Below are 20921 nucleotides of genomic sequence, written 5' to 3' on the forward strand. Positions count from 1 at the left end.
ATTGGGCTGGTAATCTTGATATTTACCAGTGATACTGATGTACTAAGAATAGATTTAATACCTGCTCCCTTCAATCCTTGCTAGAAGTGATGGTCTCATTTCCAGAATGCTTTGCTGAAGTAGTGGTTCTATGGCAAAAAAAAAATGCAAAGAAAGGAAACCTACATATCTGAAACTTCAGTACCATTTTAGAAAGCCTCTGCTGAGTAGCGCCAAATGTAACAACACGTCTTTATGAGGGAAAAAGTTTGACTTTCGGGCTGAGATTGGCCCGTAAGTGAGTTGGGAGCAGAAGGTATGTCGAATATTACTTCATACCACCGGACCCGTAACAGAAGCAGGGGCGGGGATGGGACAGCCCTTGGCGAAGTTGAAATAAACGCCGGGCACGGCCGAGAACGATGCGGTTGTCCCTCACAGCCCCCCATAGTTCTCACAGCCTCCCACAGCCCCTCAAAGCCCTCATAAATACTCACAGCCTCCCCCAGCCCTTCACAGCCCCCCCCCCCCCGAGCCCTCAAACGCTCACAGCCCCTCATAGACGTTCACAGGCCCCCATAGCTCTCATAGCCTCACAGTCTCCCATAGCCCCTCATAAACGCTTACAGCCCCCCGTAGCTCTCACACTCTCCCACAGCCCCTCATAGACGCTCACAGTCCCCCACAGCCCCTCATAAACGCTCACAGCCCTCCATAGCTCTCACACTCTCCCACAGCCCCTCATAGACGCTCACAGTCCCCCACAGCCCCTCATAAACGCTCACAGCCCCCCGTAGCTCTCACACTCTCCCACAGCCCCTCATAGACGCTCACAGTCCCCCACAGCCCCTCATAAACGCTCACAGCCCCCCATAGCTCTCCTAGCCTCTCACAGTCTCCCACAGCCCCCCACAGGCCCTCATAAACGCTCACAGCCCCCCGTAGCTCTCCTAGCCTCTCACAGTCTCCCACAGCCCCCCATAGGCCCTCATAAACGCTCACAGCCCCCCATAGCTCTCCTAGCCTCTCACAGTCTCCCACAGCCCCTCATAAACGCTCACAGCCCCCCATAACCCTCACAGTCCCCCAACAGCCCCTCATGGGCGCTCCCCGCCCTCAGCACCGCTCGCGCCCCCTCGCGGCGCAGGCCCCGCCCTTCTCCCCCCTCCCTCCCGGTGGCGCGAGGAGCCGCGCGCCGCTCTGCGCCTTCGGCCCGCGCGCGCGGCGACCGCCGTCCCGCCGCCTCCCATTGGCCCGCGCTGCCCGCGCTGGGCGGGGCCCGCGCCGCTGCCGTGAGGGGCCTGAGGGGCGGTGTGAGGGGACTGAGGGGCCGTGTGAGGGAGCCACGGGGCTGAGGTGCGCTGTGAGGGAGCCGTGCGAGCCCCGGGACGAGGCAAGCCGAGCCGAGCGCCTCACGGGACCTGCCCATGGCCGAGAGGTAGCAGCTGGGCGGAGACGACCCGTAGCGCGGGGAGTTCGAACTTTAGAAACGCTCCCGGCTCCGCGCGCGGGAAGGCGGGATGGGGGTCCTGAGGGCCGCAGCGGCCTTCCTCGGGCATGGGGGAGAGGTGGGGAGCCCTCGGGACCGCCGGGGGTAAGCGGGGAGGGGAACCCGACTCTGCCGAGCGGGTGAGGACTGTTTGCGCCGGGCAGGGCGGGCGGCGGGGCCGCTGGAGCTCCGGCGGGCACAGCTCCGTGCCAGGAGAGCGGCCCTGCTGCTGTCTCAGGCTTTGGCTATTGGAAAACTGAGCCTCGAATATCAGTTTTCAATCAACTTCAAGTTAATGGGTAAAAAAGATTACTGCTCCGTGTTTGAGGTACTTGGGTGACCGGGAGTTCGTGTGTGCAGGGAGATAGAAGCTTTCTCACAAGCGCAGGGTTTGCAGTGCAGTTGTAATTAACTTTCAAGTGAATATGAATACGTGGACACCAAAATGAAGCACTTGCAATAAATAGCCCCTTACTTAGTATTTATGTCTCCTTCCTTACATCTCCTATGTCCAAATGCTTGTTTTTCATCCCTGTCACCTAAAAAGAACGTGAAAACATCACCAGAGAGCTTTCCTGTGCTTTACCTGCGTAGAACTGCAAAACCACACTAAATATGTATAAAAATTGAAGGGGATTAAAGTTGGGTTTATATTTGAAGCTTTTCCTTGCTTTGTATATAGGCTGGCTGTTTTCAGGTAGTGTTCTGTCTCTTAATGAGTCGTTCTTCAGTTTTCAGAAGAAAGCGGCTGACTGCCCCGACACGATACTGAGGAAGGGGCTGAACAACAGATACCGTGTGCTGGAAGTCAGCGTGATACAGAGAAATGGAAGTGACCCTGAGAAACACTTGAGAATTACAGCGTCTCACTCGCTAGAAGATACAGAGCTGTGCATTCTTAGGAATGGCTGGTAATTCATTATGTAGATGTCTGAAAAGAGAATGAAGTACTGGATTATTAAGTAAATTTTCTTTGTGTTGCCTTTGAGAGCAGTCTTACTGCCTTAGAAATGATACAAAATCCTGAAGCAACCTTTATTTAATGTAACATTATCAGTATGTCAGCGTAATGGATATTCATCTCGAGAGAACTGATGTCAGGTAACTTGTGTTGAGTGGGTATTGCTACCTTACAGTTTTAATTTGCCTTTGTACTGACAAACAGCAAGGCATTAAACTCTAGGCAGGCTATTTTGTTTAACTGTTTTGCATTAATTAGAAGTGTCCTTCCAAATTATGTACCCTCATTGTACATATAAGTGTACAAAGCCACATCTGTAAAACATGAGGGCTTTTTGCAGCCTGTTAAAATCACCTTAGCTTGAGCCCCACTGCAAAAGTTGTTTTCATGTAAGGATAAGATTCTAATTTAGAACTAATTGTGTTGCATGGTGTGTTACAGGAGAAAAGACTGGATAGTATTTTGAAACACATGGGGGTGCATGTGCTATTTGGCATTGCTTTTCATTTTCTGTCCAAGACTGAAAGGTGGGAGAAAAGTATAAGACATTATTTCTTGAAGGAAAAAATATCTAAGATCTTGAACCCTGAAATTTCCAAATCATTCCAAATATTTTTAGATTTTGCTGAGTTTCTGAAACAAATAGAATTGTTAAGTAGGAAGGTAGAACTCATGTAATGCAAAAGCAGTAAAACATAACAATGCTGAAATAGTTCAACACATCAGTCTGGAATGACCTGAAGTCAACAGGATTTCCCTACTTACAGGCTGTCCTGATGCATGATCTAGTATTCAAAATAATGGGTTTTGTCAGTAAAAATTCCTTTATTCACTTTGAGGATTTATTTAAGTCAACTTCTTAGAAAAAGAGTTCCAATAACCTCCCGTTTCAAAGAACTGTGTCTGCCACGTTAATGTGTAATTAGTGATACATTGTGTCCGTACCGCCACTGACTGTTCCAATGTATTCCATCACAGGGAGTCTGTTCCCCTTGTTCCAGGGGACATCGTTCATTTGGAAGGGGAGTGTAGCTCCGGCACGTGGGTCATCAGTGAGCAGCGTGGGTACCTGGTTCTGTACCCAGACCTGCTGCTCTCTGGCACTACGGTATCAAACAGCATCCGCTGTATGAGAAGGGCAGTGCTGAGCGAACGGTTCAGGGTAAGAGTGAGTTCCAGACTGTCAGGCCTCTAATGAGTTACTGCTCCGTTGAGACTGGTGGGTTCACTCAGTGTTCATTCTGGCTGTGATGCTGTACTGCAAAATGTCCAACACAGAATAATTTGGGATGGAAACTGTCTCTGGTTGAAATTCTTGGTGTTTTTTGAGAATTGCAGCTGAAATAATCCAGTATTTTTAACACAGTTACCGGGCTAAAGAAGTGGTCTTTCCACTTAAAATTCTGATAACTTCTTTGATAATCTCTTGCCACATTTTGTGTGGGTATAAATCCTTTGTGAAGAATCTGCCCCTCATTCATATGAAAACATTACCACTCTTGGCCAAGAGCCTCTGAAAAATAAGAGTCTGAATCCAGCTGCTGGACCACTGAAAGAGGTTTCTTGTGGTAGTATCCTTGCTGATATGTGGATGGCAGAGAAGCAACAGCTGCCAGTCTCAGCTGATGAAAACTTCCAGACAGGATAGGAATATAAATCCAGATGAGTAAGGGAATTGTAATGGAGTGGTAAACTCCCAGCCTGGCTGGGAGTCTGTGACTGAAACAAGAAAATTAAGTACAGGAAATTAAGACTAGGAAATGGCGTCAGCCCCTTATTAGAGGAGTGATGGGAATAGAATAATTGTTTGGGACAATGCACTGACAACCCCTGACACTGGGATAACACCATCCACATTGTGAGTGCAATTCACAAGTGACTGGTCTGTAAGAGATCCTGTAATATCACAGTGATTTTAAACTTCCAGTTGTTTGGTGGTGACTCACACAGAGGTCGTTTTGTTACCACTTTCAGTTCTTGTGACTCTACAGAGCCCAGCCCTGCTGATGGGTTTCTGAGCCATTTTGGAGATACTTGGAATGATTCTCCTGTGAGTTGGTAACACACAGGAAACTGCTTTGAGCAAAAAATATGTGTAAGATTGTAAAGGTAAGTATTTGCATTAGGAAATACTACTGTTTTGCCCACAGGCAAAACTTTCTCAAAATTCATTTTAATCTGTGCCTTTGTTTCTCACCTATCAATCCCATAGGGATTATATCCTAACGTTATCAGGGTTGGGATAAATATGAGAGCTAAAGCAATAGGAGAGACTCATTTCAATTTGGCTGCTTTCACAGTTGGGTTTGACTGGACGGTAATTAGTGAGGTGAAAGCTGTCATGATCTTGCAATTAAATAAGTGCAGTCCATGATCTGCAGCAAAGAAACCCAGAAATTTTATAGTAAAGCTGGTATGAAGTGGCATAAATCTTGATGTGTTGTAACATCTGTTGCAGAGCTCAGAGTCTGGTTCACGCCAAATGCTCGTTGGTACAATTCTTCATGACATTTTCCAGCAATCTGTAACAAATAACTTGACACAAGAAAAAGTACTAGAACTAGCAAATAAAATCGTGTATGGACAAAAGTATCTCAAAGAAATGTAAGTAGCATTACAAGTGTCTTTTATGTTTGGAAGACGGGGCAGGAACACTTTAAGTTACACTTTAGAAAATGTAGCACTATTGTCTGGAGAGTATTGTGCCAAATGACTTTACTTGATGGAAATGGGGTACCTTTTAGTAAGGTAATTCCCCATTTAATAATGTAATTTTGTTTGACTTCCCTGCTGAGCTACTTCTGTGGATCCAAACTGTGCTTCTGGAGCAGCTATGTGTATGTGGGGGTTTATTCCTTCAGGACAAGCAGGTTGCAGTGTTTGTGCCTGTAACATTAGATTTCCAGGCTGATTTAAATGTGACAAACATAATTCATTATTATGCTCAAGAGATGAACTAGAAATTTGTGACTGACCAAGCATTGAACGTCTGAGGTTTTCATATTCTTTATCAGGTTACTTAAAGGCTCAGTTGCTAGAAGACATTTCACTTATTTTCTCAGCAAAGCTGATAGAAATGCTAGCCAAATAAATAGTCTTAATATTTCCATCAGAAAATGGTAAGATGGCTGTCAGTTTTAGCATTTTACTGCAGACTTCATTAAAATCTAATTCTACTCATGTAAAAAATAAAAATCATTATATTTAGACTGTTAAAAATTGCCTGTTGGGCAATGTCAGTACCTTTTAGCCCCAGATGAGTTGGAAGTTAAAACCGTAGAAAGAAGATTTATTACTCTAGTTCTGTTATGAAGGTAATATTTTGAATTGTGACTCCTAAGATTACTTAAAGGCCTTTGTCACCCTGGGCCTCCATGAAACTGTTAATTTACAATTCCTTTTTGCATATGCAGGCCACTGTTTGTTGGGATTGGAAAGTAATTGCTTGAGTCTGCTGGCTGTGGTCATTTACACTTGTATGAACCTTTTTGTGCAAAACCCACTTGTATTTCTCTGTTGCTGTAGAATAATGACATAATTTCCAGTGAATGCCAGCTTAACTAAGATGTCATTATCTACAATTTTTAGATGCTTATTAAAACTTGACAGTTACTGTCATTAATCTTGTGGATATTCAAGGCAAAATCTCTCTAGTACCAGCAGCAAATCTCATATTTCTTTCTCCTTAATGTGTGTGGTTTTATTTTTCAGGTATCACTTAAATCTGAAACAAGCAGAAATAATGCAGGAGGTGGAAGAATATTTGCCATCATTTTTTAAATGGGCAGAAGACTTCATGCACAATCCAGTGAACCAAAATGAAATGCAACTAAAACTGTAAGAAGCCAGGAGTTGAAAGTTAAAACCATTCTATATTGTGTACCTTCTTTAGTTCACTTTTAATTTTCAGAACAACGCTTTTCCTGCACATTTGTTCAGTGATTTGTAGCTAATTCATGGCCTCACTGCCAGTGTGGCTGATCTAGAGCTACATATTTAGCTGCCATAGTGAGTACTGGGACAAGACATGAAGCCTGAGGGTGAACTGACATAAAAATCTTACTGATCTTAAAATCCTTGTGAACAGTGTGGTACAAACTAGAGATTTTAGTAATTAGAAAGGCAAGGATATTTGAGCTGCTGATTAAGCTAGCATTTACTGTAGATATGTGCAACACTGCAAATCAGAATGTGAAACTAGTAATCAAATGGAATTTTTGATTGATTCAACAGTTTTTCAGTGAAATGGTTGCTGCTGAGCTCTTCTTGTCTATAGCTTCTTGCTGTTAATTGTAATAACCACAGGGTGTTAAAGTTTCAGTGAAATGGCAGGTCTAGCTAAAATCTGTATGCTGCTGTCCTGTGTATATCATTAATTTTTTTTTGTTTTAGAGTGTGGTTGTTGACAAAAGACCAAAGACAATTACAAGCAGTTTAAGAGGCTCATTTAAAGTTTGAAATTCAGGTGAATAGCAAAACTACACTTAGTTTCTGATATGACACTTCCTCTGTTAATAGGAAGAGAGTTTGAGTGAAACTTGATGCATTTTATTTCTAAAGTTAGTTCCTAAAGAGAACCTATAATGCAAAAAAATTACATATTTAATTACAACACATTTTAATGTTTAAATGTTAAGAATTAAGCAAAATTGTTAACTTCTGGCTTAATTTTTCTTCCTAGGTCAAATGGTGAAAAAACAGAAGTTGTATCTTCTAAGATAGAGATTGTAGATATCTTGGACATCGAAGAGAATATCTGGTCTCCCAGGTTTGGGTTGAAGGGAAAGATTGATGTTACAGCCAGGGTGAAAATCCATTGCCAGTCTGGAGTGCAGTCTCGGATAATGCCATTGGAGCTCAAGTCTGGCAAGGAATCTAACTCCATAGAGCACAGGAGTCAGGTACAAACACACATTGTCCAGTTTCACTGTCAGAGACTGGGGATACTTTCTTGTTTGATTAGATGAACTATTTTGTCTTATGAATGTGACCACTTTTTGGTATACTCTAAATTCAGGGATGGCTGATCCTGGCATGCCCAAAGCTCCTGGTATAAAATGGAAGTGAACTGAGGAGTAAGAAGTACATACATTTACCACTTTCAAACACATTTTTGTTTTTTATCCTGAAATATGTGTTCTTTAGTCTCTTCTTGCTGCATTCAAATATTAGGTTGAGGCAAACTGCTTCAGGAATTAGTGTTGTGCATATTTCCAGATAGCTGGCCTGATCTAGAGGCAGTAGTCTTGTTATTAACTTCTGAAGTTGCCTTTTAATTTCAGTCCTTGGTCAGGTTCTTACTGCTTATGGCTTCTAGAATACTTGTGACAATGATGAGTGTTTAGCCATATAAATTATGGAAGAGCTGAATACCGTTTAGAATGTATTTTGGTTTTAATACTGTGCTGGTTTGCCTGGAGTAGGGATAAATTCCTTCACAAGAGATAGTATGGGCTGTGTTTTGGATTTGTGCTGAACACAGGTTGATAATGGAGATGTCTGCGTGAGCAGAGCACACACAGAGTCAAGGCCTTTCCTGCTCCCTGTCCTGCCACACTGGGGAGGAGACTGGGGCTGATGGGAAGTTTGGAGGGGACACAGCAGGGACAGGGGATCCCAGCTGACCAAAGGGACATTCCAGACCATAGAGCTGATCACTGTGCTCGGTGTATGATGTGGGGGAAAGAAGGGGGAAGCTTGAGGGGATGTGTTTGGAGTGATGGCGTTTGTCTGCCCAAGTCACCATTACATGGGATGGGGCTCTGCTCTCCTGTAAGTGGCTGAACTCCTGCTGCCCATGGGAAGTGGGGATGAATTCCTTGTTTTGCTTTGGTTGTGTGCATGGCTTTTGCTTTTCCTGTTAAACTGTCTTTATCTCATGAGTTTTCCAGCTTTTCCCTTTCCGATTCCCTCCCCGATCCCACTGGTGGGGCAGTGGGTGAGCAGCCATGTGGTACTTGGCTTTAAACTTGGGGTTAAACCACGACAAACATATTGCAGTAAGTTTCTCTCAAATGTTTGCAGGTTATTCTGTACACACTGTTGAATTTAGAGCGGAGAGCAGATCCTGAAGCTGGATTTCTTCTTTATCTCAAAACTGGTACAATGTATCCTGTTTCTGGAGCCCGCCTGGACAGAAGAGGTAAAGTTGTTCCCCTTCCCTGGAAACCAGAATTATCTTATCTCTTGATAAAACCTCTCAAGTTGCCTGTAAGGTTTCCTTTTGCCAAAATAGCTGTACTTAGGGATGCATCGTGTTATAACATCACTACTTCCAATCAGCTTATGTTAAAAACTCTATTATTTTATTAATATAGCAGAGGGATTTGTTATGTGAATAATCACTTCTTAGCTGACTAAAAAGTTGATGGCTAATTACTTCTGAGTTAGAAACTGTTGCAAACAAAAACATCAGCTTTGTTGGTTCTTTTCTGACAGAATTAATGAAGTTGAGAAACCACGTGGCCTTCTACTTAATGCACAGTACCTACAAATCTGCTGTGGGAAGGCAGCATTCACAGCTTGCTGCTTTGCCTCCCGTGATTGATGACAGTCAAGCCTGTAAATATTGCTCTCAAATGCACAATTGCTTCCTATACAGCAGGTAAAAAAAAAAAGTCTGACTAATGTTTCTAAATAACTTTGAATAATCATAGCTTTTGATACAGTGGCTTCATTTTCGGGGTTGACAGCTTCTTATTTCTTTATTGAGGACTCTTGCATCCCAAAAGAATCTTTCAGAGACTCCCTTGCAACTTTTGTAATGCAGGGTCTGATCTCCCAGAGACTTAATGTATTTGCTCAGGTACACTTTCTGCAAGAGAAAATCTGAGATAAGTCTCAACAAAATACTTGATGACAATAACAGATCTGTTATATATAAGTTAATAATATTTAAAATTTTAAAAAGCTATATTCTTGCAACTCTTTGAAAGAGGAGGTCTTTTGGGCCTGGATTCTGGCTGGATAACAACTCTTTCACTTTGACTCTGTGGAAGATTGTTTCCCTGTAGGATATCACACAAGTAATGATGCATTGATATTACTCTGCTAAAGTGTTTTTGCATTGCCTGTTAAAGAGAAGTAATGAGCAGATATTTGCTAAATTTTCACATAAAGTTTTAGTCTTTATGCTGCACAAAACCAGAACCATGTCTTATACTGAAGAGATCAAATGAGATATGTTAGAACAGGAGAGCCTTTGGTGTGATCTTGTGTAACCAGAACACCTGATTATTTTTAAAATTGTAGGGGTAAAATTGTGTGTGGAGGGAGCCAGCTTTGTGGGCATCCATGATATGTCTTTGTAAAGTAGGTTTTGTGCAATATGACTTCTAATACTCACTTGTTACAGCACCAAGATTGTTTCTAACTGGGTAGCTATTCACTGGTGAACTAACTTTTTGCTATTTGATTGTATTTTGTATGTGTGATTAGGTATAATATCTGGTGTTTAGTTTTGAGATAAATTGACCTGTCTGTGTATTGAGTATTACATTCAACTATGTAAATGTATACAGTACTATCTTTGGAATGCCTTTAATTGGTCTTTGATTAATTTATGTTCCTTGATAATTCAAAATCATAGAGATGATGTAAAGTTACTAATAGAAGATTACTCACATGAACAAAGGATACAGATTCAACTTGACTTCAGTGATGATAGATTAATCTATCTGTTATGTTACAGTATATATTTAGATTGTCATTATGTACATATGGACGTGCAAGCAAATAGATGCAGGTTGATTCTTTCCTGTGCTTGGTTGTATTCCTAGAGCTGTAGAGCAGAAGATGGCCAGTGTGTCCTTTCCTCCTGCTCTGGCACCTGTTATTGACAGAGAGACCCAGCACCTGAAACCCTCCCACTTGGAGTATTTCAGCCTGTGGTACCTGATGTTAACCCTGGAGCTGCAAAGTGGGGAGGGTAAAAAGGGATATAAAAATATATGGATGATACCTTCTTTGGAAAGGTGAGGTGTAATTTCTAACCTGATGCAAATGATGGTTCCTCCTGAAAGTGAGACATTGCCCACTGGTGTTTTCACTGCCAGCAAAGCTAGATGTTTTCTAGTGCTGTTAGAAGCACTCAAATATGCTACTTGCATAGGTGGATTTTTTGAGATGTGACCTAATGGAGACATTAACCTAATGAATTTACAGGTTTTGTGTTTGCACTATTGTGTTTGTTTGGTGGTTGTTGTTAAGTCACACACGGGAAAGCAGCAAATTGCAGCCTCAGCCTTAAGAAGCACAAGTGTAATTCTATTTGTGTCTCTGTGGGCTGAGGCTGGTGCTGACTGATCCCAGTCCATGGTGCTGTTTCTGAAGGTTTACTTGGCACAATGACAATTTGTCAAGTGACTGATTAGTCTTCCCAGTTCTGATTGTGTTTGGGTTGTTATTTGCTGCTTTTTCTCATATATTCAGAGAGAAGGCTGGAGATTGTGTTGGAAACTTGATCAGAGTGGACGAAGTACGTGAGATTTCCGAGGGACAGTACCTACATTTTTTTCAACGCAGAAATGGTGCCATACCTGGAACAAACCTGTTGGTTGGTGATCGAGTGGTTGTGAGTGGAGAGGAAAAGGGTTTACTTGGTTTGGCTACTGGCTATGTTAGAGAAGTCAGTGGAACAAAAGTCTCCTGTTTGTTGGGCAGGTAATAGGACAAAAAGAAAAATACCTCTTTGAAAACACTGTGGTCCTGGCTTCAGGAGGGGCACTTCTAAGTGTCCAAAAACCTGTGACTTGTTCTAACTCTTCTTGCTGGGCTTGGGGCACCCTTCAGAAATTCTCTTCTCCTGATGGAAAATGTCAGTACTTGGTCAATGGATATGCCTGTTGATTTAACACAAAAACAGGTTTAAACTCCATTTATTCACATCTCCAACATGAGACAGTCATATGGATACAGTAATATCCATAACTTTCATTATTCAGTCTATATTGTCATTAAATTGGGCTGTGAGCATGTTTTACTTAGATCAGCTAATAGTGTATCTTTATTAGCTAATGTTTCACTCTGGGATCTCTGGAAGATACCATTGAACAAGTCTTTCATCATGAACACACTGCTGAATTATTTTATCCATGTTATGTCATCCTTCAGGAATTTGTCAAAGCTCCCCAAGAACACCGTATTTAGGTTGGATCATGAAGAGGGAGATTTTGGTATAGGAGTCCCTTTTGAAAATCTTTCTAAATTGATGAAAGATTCTCCAGTCAGGTATGAAAAACCAAATTAATTTTACACTTTCAATCTTTTCAGATAAAGTTTCTTAACTGGTAACTCTTCTTGCAACTCTTGTTTTGTTTTGCTTTTATCCACAGTGAAAGGCTCCGCAACTTGATAATTGACTTCCAGAAACCACGTTTCATTCAGCACTTGAGCTCTGTCCTTCCTCCAGAGGCAAAGGAAACTGTTGCTAATATTTTAAAGGGTACAAAGGACTTTCTACTCCTCTGTTTAGTAGTCTCTATAGCCAAAGTGTTTATCATGCTGAATATAAGTGATTTTTCCTCCTTTGGGGCCCAGTGGTAGTTTTCTGCTTATTAAACCAAGTTCTTGTCTTGCATGTCTTCCAGCTAGCTGAAGACTAATTTAGTCACAGGAAGACCTGATCAAACACAACTACCCATACACAATATATGGAGGTGGTCATTTAGGATATTAGAAAAAAAAAAAAAAGTCACGAAAAGGTCTAAAAATAAAAATGCCTTCAGTTCCTTCTTTCTAGGATTGTAGTGCAGGCCCTTTACTACTTATCTTGTGTATCATGTTTAATGTCATATCTTCATTAGAACCTACAGACTTTGCTCAGTTCTTGTCTTTATTAAGGGCTTTAGCAGAAGAGGAAATTATAGTTTTGCTTTAACTTTAGTAATTGTTACAATTATGATGAAGTGTACTAATTTAGTTTTGATTTTTCTCCTCAAAGGTCTAAATAAGCCTCAGAAACAGGCAATGAAACAAGTGCTACTTTCAAAAGACTACACACTTATTGTGGGTATGCCTGGAACAGGAAAAACAACTACAATATGTGCTCTAGTAAGATCATGTACCTTGATTTTAATTTTCTTTTTGAGATTTAGAGGACAGCATTAAATGAACTGTAGTGTCCAAAAATTAGCTGTCATGACTGAAATTATATAGATACTGTTAGATTAAAAGAAGAAAATACACTTCTTTTTACTTAAAAACCTATATTTGGTAGAACTAAACCTGTATTTTGTGGTGTGGGATTGTCTCTTGCCTGTGTAGGAGTATGTGTGGGAGGGAGGAGATTGAAGTGTGATATTTAATCACTTCTGTGATGCTTTAGTGTTAAAATTTAGTGTTAAAATTCTTTGGCTCCAGATATCAGCAAGTCCTCAAATCCTGAGCTACAGCTCAAAAAAGGGACTCCTTGGGAAGCCAGCAAATTGAGCTCATTATTGGCTCTCTCCAGAACCTCTTGTGCTTTTTGCCTTGTCAAACATGGGACTGCCTATTCTCATAGAGAACTAATAACTTTTCTTTCCCTTCCCTTTGCCACTCATTAGGTGAGAATTCTTTCTGCTTGTGGCTTCAGTGTTCTTCTGACTAGTTTTACACACACGGCTGTGGACAACATCCTGCTCAAGTTGGCCAAATTCAAAGTTGGTTTTCTGCGCCTGGGGCGAGCTCAGAAGGTCCATCCAGATATTCAGAAATATACAGAAGAAGAAATTTGCAGGTCCAAATCAATTAAATCTGTGACAGACTTGGAAGAGGTCTATAATAGTCAGGTGAGAAAAGTGGGTTTTGCTGCAAATTATTAAAGATAATCACGTCAGGATTTTATGTTCGGATGCTGCAGAGGAGAACTCATCCCAAAGGTGTGAACTCCTGTAAGAAATCTGAGCTGGAAAAGATACTCAATCTCTGCATGGCTTCAATTTGTTTATAGCTGATAATGACCAGCATAGACAATGCTTCTCAACTTTCAGCCTGTTAATGTCCACACAAAGTAACTTTTCATTGTAAGTAATAAGTCCCAAACACCCCAGTGCTTTTCTCTGAGATCTTGTTACACGAGTCACTTCAGCACCCTCCATGAATTGTACAGGCAGAGAACTTGGCATCACTGAACACATGGCAGGAATGGGTTATTTGCTACAGTCTGCTCTAAAGCTGGCTTTGTTTGTCACTTGCAATTGATGCAAGAAGATGTCAAGCTGTTTAGTTTAAGGGGAAATATTTTTTCTTTTAACCTGGAAAACATAGTACTAAAGGATATAAAATGTACCTTATCCTTAAAGTGTGTCTCAATTTTCAGCCAGTGGTGGCAACGTCTTGCATGGGAGTAAATCACCCTGTCTTTGTTCAGAAGCAATTTGATTTCTGTATAGTTGATGAAGCTTCCCAAATAAGCCAGCTCATCTGCCTGGGCCCACTGTTCTGCTCCAAAAGGTTTGTGCTGGTGGGGGATCATCAGCAGCTGCCTCCACTTGTGCTGAATGCAGAAGCAAGGTAAGATAAAATGCTGCTGGACAGTGACTAGTAATGAATTCTGGGAAGGCTCTTGCAGTGTTCTGACTGACACACTTTTGGGTTTTGTGTTTGTGTTGTAACAGAGATCTTGGCATGAGTGAAAGCTTATTTAAAAGGCTGGAACAAAACCAGAATGCTGTTGTCCAGTTAACTGTGCAATACAGAATGAATAGGTAATTTAAACTTTTATTTATTACGCTGTGTTTTTAATGTGGGATTGAAAGGGCAAGATTTTTATCCCTTTTCTTGTTTTTTTAAATCTTTAGTAAGATTATGTCACTGAGTAACATGTTAGTGTATGAAGGCAAACTGGAATGTGGCTCAGAGAAGGTGTCAAATGCCACTGTTAACTTGCCCAACCTAAAAAAATTGAAACTGGACCTTGTGGATGCTTCAAAAACGTGGCTGAAAGAAGTACTTGATCCAGACACACCTGTGTGTTTTCTGAACACAGAGAAGGTAAAGTTCATTATGTTCTTTCAGCATTGTATTTTGATGCAAGTTCTCAACACAGTCAACATGTAAAACTCGATACACCTTAGGTAGGGTAAAATAGGGAACTTCAGAGAATGATTTTCTGGTTCCATGGAAAATGTGCAGCACACACAAATGGTGGTGGTGTAGCTGTCAGCTGCTGCTGGAACCATCACATCTGGGAACAGCTGAAATGTTTAATTCAGGTAAAATTTCAGAAAATATGGAAAGTACTGTAGACTTTGTTCTCATGTCCAGTGTAGCTCAAAGTGTGTAGCCTGTGGCAGGAATAGCTATAATTCTCCATGGAATTTTGGAGACTTTCTATATGCTGAAGTGTAAGGGAGGAGTAAGTTGGTTTAGACATGCCCTTTCATGAGGACACCAATTTTTGCTGGAAAATTAAAACTCAAGAGTAGATAAAAATTCTGCAAAGAAGCTGACTAGGAACAATGAGGAGGAATTTAAATACATGTAGAAAAAGATTAATAAATTAGTACATATTTGTGGTCTCTAGTACTTGTCACTATAGTTGGTGATTGAATTATGAAGATTTGAGTCTTCCTTCCTTCCTTAGCAGGTTTTCTGTTGATTCCTATTAATACTGTGTTTTGCCAATAATTGAATCAGCTGATTCAATCTTTTGTGCTGACTCTGGGTAAAACTCTCCAACCTCCCTGTGCTGTCTACAACATTCTACAGGATTCCTATATTTTTTTATGACAATTCTATTAGAATCTCTTCAATGACCTAAAAAGAAACAGTGTTTACTTTGATGACTTAGAGAAATTTCTAAAAATGCCTAAACTAAACAGGGACAGGAATGCCTCCCTAGCTGCAGTGCCTTTCCCAGGAAAGCAGACAGTTGGTCCCAGGAAAGAGACTTGTTAAGAGGACACTGGCTGGTACACTGTTCGTCTGGTGGTCAGAGAGAAATTGGTAATGGGGAAGCCAGAGCTTCTGTTCCATTCTGAATTTTTTTTTTCCTAGAAAGCCCATCTTGAGTGTAAGACAGCTGTTCTGTTTGTAGAAACAGGAGGAAAGTTTCTCTTGCCAAAATATTCTTGGGTTTGTTCAGACATGGGGCTATAATATCATTTCTCCTTTTGGACTTGGTGTCAAAACTCCATCTGTTGGGGTGGTCATGGTGAGAGGGGAGAAATGGAAAAGCCCCCTCTGAATACAAGACCAAACAAAACCAGTATTTCCTTGGCTTTATAGTGTTTTTTTTTCCCCTGTGTATTTTTAATATAACCAAGAAAAGCTTATGAAGAAATATACTGGGGGGATACAAACAGGGAGAAAGGAGAGCAAAAAACACCATGATACCAGCAGGAAGCTTCCATTTATTATGCTTGCTTTTTTAAAAAAACTAAAAAAACCCTTTATTGTTTACTGTGTAATAATGCAAGGTGTTTGTGACAGTAATGGGAAATCTATTTGTTTCTTTTCTGCCAAGCCCTGTGTGCATCTGCACTTCTGACAGCTTGGGCCTGGAGACTGAAAAATTACATCCTTGATTTAGGGCAAGTTTCCTGAGAAATTCTAGGCCAAAGTTGGTTTTATCGGGGGTTCTGTTGGTGCACTTTGTGAACATGAGAAATACAAATGTAAGCATGTGTTATCATAAGCATGACCTGGCTTTTAGAACTTCTTTCCTTCAAATAATTTTTGTGTAGTTTTTGGCTACATTAATGCTACTGTGGAGAGAAACCAACTGTTCAGTAAAACAGTGCTTTTCTGCTTGGAGAAAACTCTGAGCACGTGGAGTTTGGAGGCTTCTTAGATGTGACATTTTCAAAATACTGAGTTCCAAAAAAAAAAAGGTAAAACCAGTTGTAATACAACTCTGAGAGTGCTGCTTTAAGTTACACTACACCACCTTCCATTTTCGGTGGCAATGCTGTCCTCAAAATTGAGAAGGGAAACGGAACAGGATGGACATGTTAAAAGTGGCATCTAAGAAAACATGACTTATGTCAGTATAAAATAGTGAAATGGTTATAGTAGAAAATGGCGGGAAATGAGTAAAAGTAGCAAATGGAATTTGGAGCTGGAAAACAGTTTAGTGTCTGTTCAATTTTATACTCTTTGCAAATAAAGAGGTCTGCTTGACCCCAGTTTACTGGATGGACACCATCAGTTCTTGCTGTTGATAATTCAGCTTTAGAGAAGGCACAAGCTGAGCAAGGAGAATAAATTGCAGAACTGTGATACCACAATGACAAGAGTTGACATTCTGAGCTTGTTCTTGGCTTCTTGGCCTCATTCGTTCATACAAGGTGTAGGAAAAGGGAGTTAATAGTTAAGAAATGGTGAATTCAGTGAATGCTCTCTTAAAAGATCAGGAGTTCAAGACCACCATTTTGGATAGTTCTTGCTTTAGTTTTAAATGTAGGCTTTCACACATGTAAAAAACTGGAGAAAAGTCACTGTAAATATTGCTGTATGGAGAGCATTAAAAGAAAAATCCCATGTAAAATGTAATTTTCTCTCTTACCCTCTAAGTCTTTTGATTTATAATGTGTGAGCTGTAAAGTCAGAGCGTTAAGGTTTGGCAGTTTCTTAAGATGCAAACTCGTTCTAGAAACTCATTTCAGCAGTTTGTTCCAACTTGTTTTGCAAATGCAGCATTCTTTAGTTACTTTACAGTACAGGCTCTTCTGATTCGTAAAATTTAGCACTTAGCCTTATTTTTTAAGTTAAAACTATTAGTATAAACCCACATATGATATGATGAGTAAGGGATCAGAATACAGTACGCTGTTATAGCCTGCAAAAGTAATTATGTCCTGTTTATATTTTTAAAGGTCCCAGCACCAGAACATGCAGAAAAAGGTGGCGTAAGTAATGTGACAGAAGCTAAAATAGTGCTCTTTCTCACATCCTTATTTATTAAGGTAACTCTCACTTTAGTGCATTGTTTGGAGGGGCAGCTTTATAACTAATGACTCTTACATTGCTATAGTAATGGCACCTCCTATGTTTTGGGTTATTCTTTGAGGGATAATCTTAAGGATAAATCGAGGGTTGACTGCATATCAGTACAGTGAGGAGCCTGCTGCATTCCCTTCCCTGTCCCTTGCCTGGCTGGATTTAGGATGTAAATAAATCAGCTGGATGCCAAATTCTTTTAAGAGATTGCTCCTTCTTTGGGAGGGATGGGAGAGGATTTGTGTTTCTTCCTTATTTCATCCAGTAATACAGACTAGGAGTTCTCAATGTTCACCTCACAGTTTGACAAAGAAAGAAAAATGAGGCTTTCCTGAATATCTGTCTTTGTGCTAAGTTAGGACAAAGCTTGGGATCTTGCAGTAACTCAGGTTTTCTGTTTTCTTTAGTAATACCAGTCACACCTATAGTTCCATTGATGACTTAGTGTAGACACAATATCTTGCAACACTGTTTAAAAAAAAATAAATTAAAGAAATCCTTGAGGGTTTTGTGATGGCGATGAGTTTCCCAAGCCAACTGCAGTGACAGCTTTTTTCTTCTGTTCCTGCTCCATTCAGGCTGGCTGCAAGCCTTCAGACATTGGCATCATATCACCCTACAGACACCAGTTAAAAACAATCACTGATTTGATGGCAAAACTGAAGGAGAACAGAGTGGAAGTCAACACGGTCGACAAATACCAAGGAAGAGACAAAAGTATCATAATCGTGTCTTTTGTTAGGAACAGCAATGATGAAAATGTAAGTTGGTCATACTACCTTTGTGCCAGTCAATTGTAGTAGTCAGATGCCTTTTGAAAATGAGTGTTTTATCTACATTAAATAGGACAAATAAAAGCAAGTTCCATTTATCTGACAGCTTGGCAACCTCCTGAAGGACTGGCGGCGCCTGAATGTTGCCATCACGAGAGCCAAGCACAAGCTGGTCATGGTGGGCTGTGTTCCATCCCTGAGCTACTATCCTCCCCTGGAGAAGCTCCTCTGCCACCTGCAGTCCCACGCAATGATATCCTTTTTCTGCACCCTGATTTGGGAAAGGGGAAAGGTAAGATTGACTTACTGAGTTTTGAGGTAAGGATGGGAAGATCTTGGATTATTTAGCTTGTGTTTTTAACAGTGATTTGCCACACAGCACAAAATGTGCTAATTAAACTTGCCAGAAGTATACTCGAGATGAAGAAATAGAAAAAAGTCCATGCTGATTTGCAAATCAACTTCGATGTAATTTTTTAATTTTGAGGCCTGAATTTCTGGGTTTTGATGCTCTTGCATTCTTTTCCGTGACCATCCTATTTTCTTGGCATCTTAGTGTGATTGCTTTCTTCAGAAGTACCATGCACTTCAACACATCTGCTTCATGGATAGTCTTGCTGGAAAGGAAAATAGGTTCACTTTCAGGTGACTTGTTCATTTTTCATTTCTCTCTGGCATTGTACTGAGTAAGCTTTAGCTATGGCTGTTTCCATCTCCTATTTAAACAGGAAATAACCTTGTTAGCTTCTTTCTTTGCAAACCCCAATACATATTCAAACAGATTTGGGGAATGTGATATGTTGTCATAATGCTTCCTTAACTTGCTACATCTTCAATCTTCCAGCCGGGGCTCATGAAAGTATCCACAAGTGTAACATCTTATGAGCGTGAAGATGGGAAGCTTTACAGCCATTTGTATCTTTTCTTTTGCTTTGGTTCTAAAGACTTGAAAATGCAGTTTACATACAGTGATTCCATTTACTGGAATTCCCAATTAAGGTGCTGGGTTGTGCTGTTTGGAACAAAAATAGGAAAAACGTCTTTGTCATCATCAAAGCCTCACATTCTTCTTTAAACTCTACTCCTGTTTTTTAAAATACCGAAGTGTTTTATATTTATATACATAATGTAATTAATCTCTCTCACGAAGATCCCTTGATGACTTTTCTAATCGCTTGATTTTGCACACATCAGGGAGAAATGTGATGCTGATTGACTTAATTCCCTGTTGTTAACTGTGTTCAGCAGATCAGTCTGAAGTGAAATGCTTCCTAGTAAAACTCTGTTTTCAGTTTGTCTGATCTGTAGTCTTCAAAACAAAACTTTCCCAAGAAAGAGAGCCAGAGCTGCAGCTTGCTGACTGAGAAGTTTACATGCTCAGGTTCTATTTTTTTTTACAGATATGAATATTCATATTGGATATGATAATAGCAAACACTGTTTACTTGAGACATCTGTAGTCTTTATGCTACCTCATATTCTAGACTAAAGAGACTGAAAAGTTTCTTTCCAAGATTGCTGTTGGAAACATCAATTTTCTTGATTCTTCAGAATCAGTATTTGTTTTCTCTGGGATCAATGTCAAGTAGCTGTGTGCATACAGATGGAGACAAACTTATTAAATGTGGGCATTTTCACTCTCTTACACTGCTCCCTGACCTTTCATAATGCTTGAAATAATAAAAGTTTGCTGTTTGTTTCATTACAGTTGTTTAAACTTTGTTAATACTGTGCTTTATATAATACAGATATTTTTAACAGTTCAATATCATTTTAGTATCTGACAGGATATCCTCCTTTTTCTGGTGAAAATACATGTTGCATCAACTGTGTCCGTGCTCTGTGACTTCCATAAGATGGAAGAAATACGGTAAAATACACTGTTCATTATAGTAGCAATTTCAGAACAACATATACTGGTTTAGAAGAGTTTTTCTTTCTATATTTAGGATCTACATGTACAAAACACTAAGACTTAGCTAATATATTTTCTTACACCAAGTTCTGCTTATCCAGGAAATGGTCCGCATGCTACTAAAAGATTTATAAAGAAATTTGAGCACAAGAACATTTCCTTATCTACTTATAAAATGCATCCTTCCTTCTTTTTGCATGGTAAAACTTAGATCGAGGAGTGATCTACAGATGAAACCATGTTTTGGTCTGGTATTCTCCAACAAAATTGAGATTTGATGCTCTAAAACACTCTGAATATATGTAGTGAATGTGTGCATATCTATCTATCTATCTATCTATCTATCTATCTATCTATCTATCTATCTATCTATCTATCTATCTATCTATCTATCAATCATCTATCTATCATCTATCTATCATCTATCTATCATCTATCTATCTATCTATCTATCTATCTATCTATCTATCTATCAATCAATCAATCAATCAAAGAGTGTGCCTGTCCCCGTGGGCTGTTCCAGGCCTGTGCTGCCCTTGTCCTTTGGTCCTTCCTTGCAGGCCCGTTTTCTCTGTGCAGTTTTGTGTGCAATCTCTGAAGCTGAGCAAAGTAAAGGACACCTTTTTGTTCTACAGCTTTCTGATTAGCCTTGTCTAAGGAGGGGAAAGATCAGGATTTAGAACAATTATTAAGCAAAGCAAATTGTAGTGCTCAGGGTGCAGTAAACACAAACTGAGATCCCATCTGGGTGTGACAGAAATGCTTTGTGTTTAATGCCTCAGTGTGGTTTTTTTTTATTTGGTTGTTGTTGTTGTGGTTGTTGTTGTTGTGGTTTTTTTTTCTGGTGATATTAATGTTTTAGGCCTTTTTAAATTAAACCCC

General features: G+C 40.3%; 1 protein-coding gene across 1 annotated transcript; it reads left to right on the plus strand.

The window, feature by feature from the left end:
- The first annotated feature begins 1276 nt into the window (after positions 1-1276).
- Positions 1277-19826, plus strand: DNA2 (DNA replication helicase/nuclease 2). The gene is made up of 21 exons (XM_064662279.1): positions 1277-1417; positions 2200-2379; positions 3408-3591; positions 4888-5033; positions 6141-6266; positions 7111-7330; positions 8454-8571; positions 8868-9033; positions 10208-10402; positions 10860-11090; positions 11541-11657; positions 11762-11871; positions 12370-12479; positions 12974-13198; positions 13729-13922; positions 14027-14116; positions 14210-14402; positions 17228-17317; positions 17930-18112; positions 18231-18377; positions 18953-19826. Exons 1-21 carry the CDS (start codon positions 1407-1409, stop codon positions 19007-19009), a joined length of 3093 nt encoding a protein of 1030 aa, XP_064518349.1. The 5' UTR covers positions 1277-1406; the 3' UTR covers positions 19010-19826.
- Positions 19827-20921: the final 1095 nt, after the last annotated feature.

The sequence above is a fragment of the Pseudopipra pipra genome, chromosome 8 (assembly GCF_036250125.1).
Source record: "Pseudopipra pipra isolate bDixPip1 chromosome 8, bDixPip1.hap1, whole genome shotgun sequence".
Lineage (NCBI taxonomy): Eukaryota > Metazoa > Chordata > Aves > Passeriformes > Pipridae > Pseudopipra > Pseudopipra pipra.

What these genes read in the sequence shown, in the direction of transcription:
- DNA2 (XM_064662279.1), top strand. An exon ending in ATGATACCTTCTTTGGAAAG is followed by an intron (nt 10,403 to 10,859) that starts GTGAGGTGTAAT and finishes TCATATATTCAG; the next exon opens with AGAGAAGGCTGGAGATTGTG. An exon ending in GTTTTCTGAACACAGAGAAG is followed by an intron (nt 14,403 to 17,227) that starts GTAAAGTTCATT and finishes ATATTTTTAAAG; the next exon opens with GTCCCAGCACCAGAACATGC.